The 12,630-nt window shown below is 35.3% G+C and overlaps 1 protein-coding gene across 1 annotated transcript in view; it reads left to right on the plus strand.

Moving 5' to 3' along the window:
* The window catches only part of SLC1A1 (solute carrier family 1 member 1), a 49,955-nt gene that overhangs the window by 34,376 nt on the left and 2,949 nt on the right, over positions 1 to 12,630 (plus strand). Inside the window, exons 3-11 of the mRNA XM_087716033.1 lie at positions 3,575 to 3,667; positions 4,892 to 5,006; positions 5,807 to 5,849; positions 6,710 to 6,814; positions 7,320 to 7,504; positions 8,651 to 8,758; positions 9,716 to 9,838; positions 10,087 to 10,281; positions 11,631 to 11,765. Coding sequence (XP_087572159.1) covers positions 3,575 to 3,667; positions 4,892 to 5,006; positions 5,807 to 5,849; positions 6,710 to 6,814; positions 7,320 to 7,504; positions 8,651 to 8,758; positions 9,716 to 9,838; positions 10,087 to 10,281; positions 11,631 to 11,765 — 1,102 coding nt within the window. The remainder of the gene's footprint in view (positions 1 to 3,574; positions 3,668 to 4,891; positions 5,007 to 5,806; positions 5,850 to 6,709; positions 6,815 to 7,319; positions 7,505 to 8,650; positions 8,759 to 9,715; positions 9,839 to 10,086; positions 10,282 to 11,630; positions 11,766 to 12,630) is intronic.

A 12,630-nucleotide genomic window follows, 5' to 3' on the forward strand; every position in this document is an offset into this window, starting at 1 on the left:
CTCAAGGCCTGCGGACCAGATCCAGCCCACAGGGCACTTAGAACTGGCCCGCAGGGCCACCCTGGAAACAGCAAAGGACCAGCCCGCTGTGCTTCTGCCAGTGAAAACAGAGCTCCGGGCCCTGTTTTTACTGGCAGAAGCTGCAGGAGGCCACGGTGGCCAAAAACCCACCCTGGCTATGCCCACATACCCCCCCCCCCAGGTCAAACACAACCCTGATGCAGCCCGCAATGAAATTGAGTTTGACTCCTCTGATCTAGCCCCTTTGTGGCAACTTGCATTCATCAACAAAAGACTAAAATTAATTAATTTATTCATGATATAGTCTTTAACAACTCCTGATTCCAGTTGATTCCAAGCACTTTAAATAACAACAACAACAGCAACATCATACATTTTAAGAAGATACTTGGTTAATACCAAGGATGCTGGCAGCAACCCATATCAACTATCAGTGCTAGTCAATGTATTTATGATACGTTTTTAAATGTTCAGTTGACTGATTTTCATGTTTTATAAAATATAATTAATAATAATAATAGGAAGCAGATGATACACAGCATAAAATGAATCTACATAAAAAATTGAAAGGGCTCAGCCACCACCCTGTTCTAGAGTTTAGAAGAATAGCTGCATTTTCAGTGTCCTTTGGAACATAAGCAGGATGTGAGCAGTACAGATCTGTAGGGCAATGCTGTTCCAGAGTGCAGACACTGTGACAGACAAGGCATCTCTCCAAGGCTCCATTAGGTGAACATTGCTTAATTGAGAGAATCCAAAGTGTTCCCATTCTGGAGAATCATACCAGACAGGGAAAAACATAGATAGTTCCCCAGGTAACCAGACCCTTTACAAACCCCAAAATTATTTACCTATATCTTTTACAGGTAATAAGCAGCGCCTTGGATTGCACCTGGAAGCCAATATTACTGATGGAGTAGTGGTGTCAGTTGCCTCAGTGCATTCTGGATCAGCCATAGTCTTAGGGTTAGATAGTAGAAGCAAATAATACTCATATGGTGCATCTGATGAGTTCTTGTTATTATTAGGGCTAGATAAGGCCAAGAACGTTAATAAGAAACAAGGCAAATGTACTTAATGGTACAAGTCATGATTTCATTATTTTGTTTCCTTCTTTAAAAACCTAGTTCTGAACAATTAACAGAACATTTGTTACTTGATCAGGTTTTGAATTAATTCTGTTTTTTGTGAAGAAAAACTTGACTAACATCCATCTAAGTAACTTGCTACCTGCAAGTTTATAAAATTGATTTTTAAATTTTTATTGGGTATATAGATGAACTAACATTCTGGTTTATAAAATGATTTCTCTGATCTCTTCGGCAGTTTAAAAATTATTAAATTCCAGAAGGGCAACCATATTGGTCTGTCGCAACAAAAGTCATCCTCCTAGTCTCTTACACAGAGATAACTTTATAGTAATGAAAGTAAAGATGCTTATTGGAATGCTGAAGTTAAATTGTAGAGGAATGGTAGAGGATATGTAAAAAGTCTGATTACTGCAAAAATGAGAATGTATAATGTGCATTAAATGTGTGTGTGTGTGTGTGTGTGTGTGTGTAAAATTATAATAGAAATAAAATGTTTGGAAAGCGTAGGCAAAGGGCTAAATACATAGTCTCCACTGTAATAACTGAAATTAAAAAGGAAATGGTGAAATGGAATATTGGAGGGAAAGTTTTAGAAATTTGTAGGGAGTAAGATAAAAATGTATGATGTTACTTTAATGCATTTAAGGATAGTGATAAAAAGAACCTGTATGGTGATATTAGAGCTATGATAGTTAGTTTGTGGGCACTTAAATATGTGTACATTTGTGTATGCAGATAATGCTATATTTAGGGTGAGAACCATCTGCAGTAGACATTACATCATACAATTTACCTAACAAGGAGTATGAACCTAAAATTAGTATATGAAAGACAAAGGTTGTTGTGCTTAACAGGAAGAATGTGGTAAACAATAGTAATTTCTATATAAATAGCTGTGTATATCTTGGTCAGATGTTTCCTAAAGATGGGGAAATGAGTGAGAAATTTTAAGACATGCAAATGCTGACTGGAAGGTAATGAAAAGTATGTGGTCTGTTGAGAGAAACAAATATTTGTCAGAAAAAGGAAAATTATAATGGTGCATTAGTGCCTTTCAGCCAACTTTGTTAAATAAAAGTGACAGTTATCATGTCAATTAGTTGGTTGGTTATTCAAAAGTAAGTTGAATGCACTGAAAAATCATTTTAGATGAGTTGGGTGAAGAATGGATGATGAATGAATGCAGGCTAAATGCAAAACTAAATTACCACTATGAAATATGTACATTGAGGTAGATTGTTCATATAGGGGGAAAAAGATCAAACTTCAAAAAACAAGGTAAAGGAAAGTGTGAATGGATTTTAGAGGAAGAGAAGACCAAAAAGTTGATGAGATCTTTAAAAATAGAGAGGTATCAAGTTTGAAACACAAAAGACAATGTTTGAAATGGTTTATGGACATGGTAGAAATCAAGATAAGAAGGTATGAAGAGTGAATAACTGTGAATAACCATGTTGCTATAAATTATGTTTAGCTATTTTTTCCTTATTTTTGTACTTCATGCCTTTAATATTTTGACTATTTCTGACTGCTTTTCTGAATTTAATATAATATAGTAGTCTTCGAGTTATGACCACAATTGAGCCCAAATTTTCTGTTGCTGAGTGAGAGATTTGCTAAGTGAGTTTTGCCCCATTTTATGACCTTTCTTGCCATAGTTCTTAAGTGAATGCCTGCAGTTGTAAAGTTAGTAACACAGTTGTTAAGTGAATCTAGCTTCCCCATTAACTTTGCTTGTCAAAAGATTACAAAAGGTGACCCTGAGACACTTCAATAGTCATAAATATGAGTCAATTGTCCAGCGGCTGAATTTTGATCATGTGACCATGGGAATGCTGCAATGGTCTTGAGTGTGAAAATCAGCCTTATGTCTCTTTTTTCAGTGTTGTTGTAATTTTGAACAGTCACTAAATGAACTGTTGCAAATTGAGGCCTACCTATATATTTTACCTTGAATAATAGCATGATGGGACTATATGTACTCAAAGATCAGCACATTTATTCTGGTTTAAGTATTCTGTGATTCATAATAACTGATCGCATACTTAAATTTCTTTAAGGCCCTTCTGATTTTTTTAAAAAATTGTTGGATTTTCTTCCAGCAAGTGAAATGAGTTGTATTTACCTCAAACAATAATACAGCAGGAAGGAGAGCTGAGTATTGGATTTGACAGCCAAGTCAGTTCCTCCTGTTTAGAACAATGTATTTTTGATTATCCATGCAAGAGATAGGCAAGAATGATAGCCGTAATATTCTGCTTGTGAACTTAAAATTGATTGTATAGTCAGCAAATATTGGAAGCAGAGTGCAAGTCTACTTGGATTTATGACCCAATGCAGAAAGGTAATTCTTATTATAGGAAGATGAAGAATGCAGTTTAAATATATCACAACTATATCACATTGCGTTTATTTATAAATATATACCCTAAAAATTCTCTTTTTCCTTAAAATCTTCCCAGGTGTTGCTGCATTGGACTCCAGTGTTTCTGGAAAGATTGGCCTGCGAGCAGTTGTGTACTACTTCTTCACTACTGCCTTAGCTGTAATTTTAGGTAATAAGTTGTTCAACCGTTGAGTAATTAAATCTTTACATTTGAAATGTAGTGGGACATTTTTTAATAAGTTAGCAAGCTAGCAATAAATAGTCAATTTTTATCTAACTTACAGAGAAGAACAAACTTGGATATTATCCATCTTAAAGTGTCATGATAAACAGTAAGAGATTACACCTCTTGTCCAGGTTATAATCTCCGTATGCCATTTCACAAGGATACAGGTTTCTCTTTACTATCAAAATTAATATTTAACCATGTGATTGAATATCTAGCTTGGAAGGAACAACTCCTAGTTTTGCTTCCTGAAAGAGATTTTATCAAGTGGTAGTGGTACACAAATGGGACAATCAGTCGAATGATTAAGTAACTTGTACATAAATTACAGCAGAATTGGGGGCTTCTAAATGGAAGGTTTTGAATATTATAAGTAAAAAATCAATCCCCTTTCTGATTAAAGAAGAAGCAGCAGAGGTGGGGAAAGTTATGAGGATTACTAATTGAAATAAATTACAGTTAAGCTTGCTATAGGTTCTGTAAAAAAAGCAGCATGGTCGCACAATAAAAACTTAGCTGTAAGAGCCAGGGTGGCGTAGTGGTTAGAGTGCAGTACTGCAGGCTACTTCTGCTGACTATCAGCTGACCGCAATTTGACAGTTCGAATCTCACCAGGTTCAAGGTTGACTCAGCCTTCCATCCTTCCGAGATGGGTAAAATGAGGACCCAAATTGTTGGGGGCAATATGCTGACCGCTCAGAAAGGGTTGTAAAAGCACTATGAAGCGGTATTTAAGTCTAAGTGCTATTGCTGTTGCTATTAGCAGAAAGCAACATGGCTATTTTCTAATGGTTTTACCATTGACAAAGGAGAAACCATAGTTCCAAAGCTGTATTCCAAGGACATTGGAAATATTAAGGATAGCTGAGCCCCCCCCCCCCCCGGTCTGCTGTAAATAACCACAGGGTTTAGCAAAATAAGTTAGGTTTGTCTGCAGCTCTGATTTAGCAGTGTTCCTACACTCTAAGATAAAGCATTGATTATATGTCAGAAAATAATAAACTACGTTTGGAAGAACCAAGGCCTGAATTTAGGGCAAGCATAATTCTCATCTTCCACTTATATATCTACGCTGCTATTTTTAAAAAAAATGTTTTCTACAAGTTTTCAGCTTGTTCAGACTCTGTTCCCTTTGCCCTTCCCCTTCGACCCCCTCTCCAATTATAGGGATTGTATTGGTTGTGACTATCAAACCAGGAGTATCTCAGAAAGCTGATGAAATTGGCAGGATGGGCAGCACTCCGGAAGTGTCTACGGTGGACGCCATGTTAGACTTGATTAGGTGAGTTATTAAAACAATGGTTTATCTTCACTATTTTAGAAATTTAATAATGGTAACACCTCCTCCTAAATATTCTCCTGCGAGATGAGGACCCTACTGAATTATGCTGAGGCATGGATAAGTAGGGAGAAAATGAGAATGTCTGAGTAATTGATAGTACCGTTGAGAAATTTTCAGGAGTGACCTTTCCCATTCCAGGATATATAGTCTAACCCCTGTGTTTTCAGAAAGTGCTTGAGAATGTTTCTTCATAAAAGAAAATAAAGCTGGCAATAAATCAGCTTCCACTTTCAGTTTTGCTCTGAATTGATTCCTCATTTATTTATTAATATGCAGAATAAATGACTTTCTCCGAATTTAAGCCACAGTTTTTAAAAAAGAATTACATAGAATTGTAACTATAGAATTGTTGAAAAGATTATTTAATTCAGGTTCAAAAGGCAGTATATTTCTGCTTTCTTCATGTCTGCTTTTTTTCTTTTATTTCATGGAATGATTCCTTCCTTATTTGCTGAAATTTGCTTTTTGTGTAACACAAAAAACAAAGTGCTGTAAATTAAAATTTTAGGGAAATACAATATATTTGGGAGAAAGTACAAGACAGAGGAAAAAAACCAGGTAGTTTAAGGTTTCATTTCTTGAACAGTTAAATAATTAAGCCAAGTATTTCTGAAGCTTAAGGAATAATTAGGACATACACATGTACAAGTATTTGGAGTAAGAGAAAAAGACTTATTACATCATGGTTCTTGAATGTGTTTTCAACAATTATATACTTATCTCTTTTAATCCTTTTACAGAAATATGTTCCCAGAAAATCTTGTACAGGCCTGCTTCCAACAGGTAGATTCTATTTTTGTATTTATTAACAGAAGTTCTGTGAAATTTTGGCATCTTCTTATGTAATGGTTGGACTGTATATTATTGCCAATTATTTTAGATACTGATCCAGAAGAAATAACTTTATTTTTACACAAATAGACTTTGTGTACAAAAATCAAATGAAAATATGTAACGATGAAATATGAAAATTTGTAATTAAGAATCCATTTCCTTTTCCAATAATCACTGTTGAGGAGATAATGCAAAACACTAGTTGGCAGTCAATAAATATCCATATGATTTCTTCTAGACTCTGCACTTTTGTATCTTAAAAACAAATCCTACCACCTTTAACTTTTTTCTTAATATTAGAAAATGTATCTCAATCAAATCCCTAGTTTTAAGCAAGAACCAATCATCAATTGATAGTTAGACAGATACTCGTAAGTCATCCATTTCTTATGGATCCCTGTCTACTCCCTATATCCATCTATCTATAAAATAGATATGGTACTGATAGTGTCTTAGAAACGGTAGTAGCAGGGTGGTATTCACCTACTTTCCCTACCGGTTCGCAAATGTGAGTGTGCACGTTCACGCATACGCTAGGACGTCCACGCATGCGCTTTGATTGTGCTTGCAGCTTGCACTCATGCAGATGGCTTGAAAATGTGCCTAAATAGGATGGCATAGAGCCTGGGTAGGTGAGCCCGCAATTGCCATTACCGGTTCAGGTGAACCGGTCCAAATCGGCTGAATACTACCTCTGGGTAGTAGTATGTGTGAACTCTTGCCTATTAACAAAGTTTTAAAAGAACTTTAAAAATAAACATTTCCTTCATCATTCTCTCCAACACAACGCATGTATTCTTACCTTCCAGTATAAGACCAAACGTGAAGAAATAAAAATCCCAAGCATTGATAAAAACGGAAGCTTTCCAACAGAAGAACCAATCACAGCTATAATGCCAACTGAGACTTCACAGGTAAAGGGAAGGCAACTGTGTCATTCTGTTGTGGCACAACAGAAAGATTCCTGTATCCTTAATTGCTATTAGTCTTTAAGATGTTATTGGATGATTCCTATGATATGGCTGCTATTGTGTATTATACAGCTTTCACATTACTGAAATAATGTAGAAATAATTTGTATAGTGAAATTTATGTTGTTGAAATAATGGCTTGTAACAAGAAGTTGGAGACAGGAGTGTCTGTAGAGGGGGGACAATATCTGCCTGATGATGGGCCCAGTGTCATGTTCAAAGCTCCACCCCTCTTTAATGGGCTGCCCATTTAATGGGTAGCAAAATAACTCCTTTAAGATCAAGCTACAAATGCCTTATTACACTATATAGTCAAAAAAATTAAGTACAAACAAACCTTTAGCAAGGTTAATCTGCTTCCAGACAAGAGTTTAATTGTTTAATCTTCATATTTGCAAAATATGTTATTGCTAGTTGAGCATTTCTGTCTTCCCTTCTCAACCTACAGAACAAAACTAAAGAATACAAAATAGTGGGCATGTATTCGGATGGTATTAATGTGCTTGGATTGATAGTCTTTTGTCTGGTCTTTGGAATTGTTATTGGGAAAATGGGAGAAAAAGGACAAGTGCTGGTGGATTTTTTCAATGCCCTGAACGATGCCACAATGTATATAGTTCAGATAATTATGTGGTAAGTGGGAGAGCGTCTTTTCATCAATCCCTTTTACTACTTGGTTGCACATTTGATCCAAGAGCAGGGAAAGGCTTCAGAAAGTCTGCCACCATTTGAGAAGATATGGCTGCTTTGCTCGTGCATTTTGCAAACCTCACCTTTGCATTTGGTAGCTACATATGGGACATATGTGTGCATCTGTATCTAAATAATTTAAAATATACATAAGAATCCAGTTCAACTAATAATAATAAAAAAGTATCTACCTGGAAGTTTGAATGGTTTGATCAAACAAAATATCATTTTGATAAATCGCTTCTCATGCTAAGTTGAATTAATTAAAATGGTCACCAAATAATAGAATTAATTAGTATTTCAGTAAAATACATGTTCCAAATTATAAATTAAATGCAGGTTTGATCATGCTTAGAATAGCTGCATGGAAATTAATGAGATAAATTATTCACCAGTACCTATAGTTGAATTATTTCCAAAGATACATCAAATTTGGATTTACGATTATATTTGTTTTTTTTAAGGGACATATCCTATGTTTTTGTGGAAAATGGCACCATTCTTGTTTAATAAGTTGAAGTTGAATAAATAAATACAAACAAAATAATTCACAACCAAAATCAATCAATTGTTTTGATAGCTTCTGAAATATTGATTGTGGATTATTCTAAGATTATTTTTATTTAAGTATAATGAATTAATGGTAATACTGTCTTTTTAACTGAACAGTTAAATAGATTTATATTAGGAATGCCAAAATTGAACAATTGGGTCTACCCAAAGGATTGGTATAACCAGTATTTTTTGGCAAACTTCCAATGACCCTCCTAATCTTTTGGATTTCTTAGAAATATTGCTTTGTGTTACTCAAAGTTTCCACTCAAATGGCCAGAAGAAAGCTGTCACCAATTATCTTACTATGTGGTGTGGATCCTTTGGGGAAAATGTGCTTTCTTCAGCTAAACAATCTACAAACACACTATTTAGACATCCAGAACTGTCCATTTAGTTTTTCCATCCTTTGCAATAGATGTAAGAAAAGTTAGATAAATATCCTTTCTGTGAAATAATACTGCATTCCTCTCCCCTGTGAGATTTATGTTGCAAATTATCTTAGCATAAATGTTAATGTTTCTTTGTACATTCTAGGTATATGCCTCTGGGTATTTTGTTTTTGATTGCTGGAAAGATAATAGAAGTTGAAGACTGGGAGATTTTTCGCAAATTAGGTCTTTATATGGCCACTGTGTTGAGTGGGTATGTTATTCCTCTAATTAATAAAATGTTATTTATTTTCTTTTGAATTTGAATTGATAAATTAGGTTTTTCTATAGTTAAGATAACTTTTATTGTATTGATATTCACTGTGTTTCAAATACATTGAAAACAGAGGTGGGTTTCTGCTAGTTCTCCCCAGATTGGGCGAACTGGTAGTGGTGGCGGCGAGAGGCCCCGCCCACCCACCTGGACGTTTCTGTGCATGCGCAGAAGTGTCGTGCGAGTGCGAATGTCCACATGAACAAATCAGTAGTAAAATAAATTGAAACCCACCACTGATTGAAAATATACTGAATTAAGAATACAACATTTTAAATTCAATTGTTGGTTCTCAGGCAATATATTAAAAAAAAACCAGATTGCCTCAGATATGAAAGATAAAAGAAAGCCCTTGAATCTGAGAATTGACATGGCTGTTGAATTATTCTTAGGCTGCATATTCATGGTCTGAAATCCTTATTAGATTAATGTAAAATAGAATATTATTTGTGTGTGTTGCACAAGTGGGGAAGAAATGCTGGGAGAATAGAGGATTTCCTGATGCATGTTATTTGCAAATACCTACAAATGTGTTTCAAGAAATTTGCTTAAAGAAGAGTTGGGAAGATTGCTTCATTCTTTCTTCTCTGTTCCATGTTGCCACTTTTCAGTTATTTTCGTAGAACACAAATAACATCCAGATTGATTTACATGCATTTAATGATTAATTAGTGACTAATTGAAAGTTTTACTAGCATTTAACAACATTCTGCTGAGTAGTATACCTTATGTTATCAAATACAAAAGGGCTAATTTGTGGTCTAGCTTAAACAGCTTTCTGAATCTTAGGAAAATCTGCTTCTCTCACTGTTGATAAATTTTGAGACCCATCTACATCTGTTCACTAAGACTCTAATGTTGAATATTACAGTACTTAATGTATGTTTTCTATTTCAGACTTGCAATCCATTCTGTGGTCATTCTACCACTAATATATTTAATCATAGTGCGGAAAAATCCATACCAGTTTGCCATAGGTATGGCTCAAGCACTATTGACTGCACTCATGATTTCTTCCAGGTATAACAATTTTTTCCCTATGCTTACATTTAGCTCTTGGGTAATACAGTATAAATGAACTTACCCATGAATTTATTTCAGACATTCATTTGATATTAATTTAGACTTTATCACATACAAGCTGTATTTTTATTGATGTTAGTTTTGTCTTGATCTGACTGTAAAATTAATAAATGCACACATTGGCTTCTTACTGACCTATTTCTTCTTAATGTCTTTATCTTTCCCCCTTGATTTGTGGGATCTAGTTCAGCCACCTTACCCGTGACTTTTCGCTGTGCAGAAGAAAAAAATCACGTTGACAAGAGAATTACTCGATTTGTTTTACCAGTTGGAGCAACAATCAACATGGATGGAACCGCACTGTATGAAGCAGTGGCTGCTGTTTTTATTGCACAGCTTAATGACTTAGAGCTAGACATTGGCCAAATAGTGACCATTAGGTAAGGGTTATGTTGTATCACATATTTTATTTATTTTTATTTATCATAGTAACCATTATCTCTTTTTTCATCTATAATATTTAGAATTAGAGAATCTTAATGTTGCAAGGGATGTTGAAGGTTATCTAGCTTGAGATGAATCTCCTGTAAAATTATGCTTTGCTGCAATACACTCTCATAAGAACAAGACCTCAGGTCACAGTTAAATTGTAGCATGGATTATATTTCAACACTTAACAGTAAAACTCAACTTTGTGCCCAGTGGAATGTCTAAGCACTGAAACCTATTAGCTGTATTCATTACTAATTTACACATTGTGTTGCTAAATTCAGAATGTCACTGAATTTAACTGTATTACTCAACTAAGATCATCATATTTGGACACCATATGGCCTAAACCAATTTCAAATATCCTACGTTACAAATTGCTTGGCTTGATAGACAACAGAAATAGAAGGAAGATGCAGAAGAGAAGTTTGTAGCTTCATGATAGAGCTATAAATTGTAGGTTTCTCAAGTTGGGACATTTTCTCTTCTCTGAATACCACTGGGCTGTCAAACTCACATTGTCACATGACGTATCGGGACTTCCCCCCCCCCCCTTCGCTAAACTGGATGGGGATGCATCTGGCTGGCAGGCCGTGAGTTTGACACCCCTGGAATACCATATTCTGTCAAGCAAGTTGACTCAGCTGGCAGTAGTTAGCACTGTAACACACATCTTCAATGTCAACATATTTTTTTTATGAAAGAGCAATAATGAGTCTGATTCCATGTCTGGAAAAGCTAGTAAGAAAGGGATCTCGATGGGGAACTCTTAAACAAGGAAATAATAACACACAATTTGTAAGCCATTCTTTTAAGCAGTTGTCCAGTTAACACTGTTTATTCCTGCAGCCTTCCTATTTCTCAACATTCTTGTATCACTTACGGCTTCCTTTCCACCACCTAGTATTTACATCATTCATTTTAAGTTAATATTACCACCCCACTGTCCTATAAACATCTCTAAAACATTCCTTCCACCATTTCCTACTTCAATTTAATCCATTTATTTCATTCCTTTTTTTAATTCCATTTCTTCAGAAGCACCTTGTTTTGCCCTTTTCATCCACTTCTCAAATAAATTTTCATTTGTATCGAAATCGCTTTGTATCACTACTTTGTCTTTCTAATTATAATTGATTACAAACAAATATGAACCAGTGATGTGGTAACAGCTGTAAAACAAGGCAAATGCAGTTTCAGGCCCCAACAACAGAAACAGAGTTTACAAATGCACTGTACCATTTTATGCTCTGTTGGTCAGATCCCACCTCAGTTATTGTCTTTTTGATTTGGGATGCAGTGTGACAGCAACAGCCGCCAGCATTGGAGCAGCAGGGGTACCACAGGCAGGCCTTGTTACCATGGTGATTGTACTGAGTGCAGTGGGACTGCCAGCTGAAGATGTTACCCTCATTATTGCCGTGGACTGGCTTCTGTAAGTTTCTACACTTCTTATGCATCTCTTTACATGAAAAATATCAATGAGCCCATTGCGTTGTGTAATCGGTATACTTCTAATCAGTGTTTTTTGCTGGCACCAGTTAAGGTATTTCACAACAATGTTAACATTTAGTTGACACTGTGTTACAATATTAACAAGTATTGGACTGAGCATTCATTCCAACGCTCCAGGGTATCCAATAATATTCCCTTTTTTCCCCTTTGCATGAACTTGATTATTTGCATACAATAGGAGCTAAAATTAACACCATCTGAAATATTATTATAAACTTGTACGGTAATCTCATCTGATGCATTTTTGTTCAGAAGACATATTCTTCCAGCAGGAAGAAAATGACATGATAATTATATACAGAAGGAATGAAATACCGAGCAATTCATTACTTTAGAAGATTTTCACATTGTTTCACTTATTACCTTAACTCTATAATCTTTCACCTTGTAAAAAGTAACTCAGTGTGCAGAGTTCAATATCCCTGAATTTATATTAAGTGGTTAGCATACCTTTGCCAAGTGGAATCCCTTTTTTTAAAAAAAAAGGTCCTGCCAATTTGCTGAAGATGTGTCTGGAGAATAAGAAATTAACACTCCACCACTAAGACATTCATTAGATTTCCTGATTTAATTTTTTTCTTTTTCCAGACACCAAAAACCGTTTCATGCAGAAGAACTAGTATTGCATTTACTAGAACTTGAATTTATAGCAGGGGTGACTGACATTTCCCTTAGGTTGGCCAAGTTATGACCAAAGTACTGTATAAGAAAGTCAGTACTTATAAGAAGGCTCTGCTGCACAATTACCCTATTTTATTCACAAAATATGATGAAAATCCCAGAGG

Source organism: Thamnophis sirtalis, unplaced genomic scaffold, assembly GCF_051295495.1.
Source record: "Thamnophis sirtalis isolate CommonGarterSnake01/CBP01778 unplaced genomic scaffold, rThaSir2_p1.2 scaffold_5, whole genome shotgun sequence".
Classification (NCBI taxonomy): Eukaryota; Metazoa; Chordata; class Lepidosauria; order Squamata; family Natricidae; genus Thamnophis; species Thamnophis sirtalis.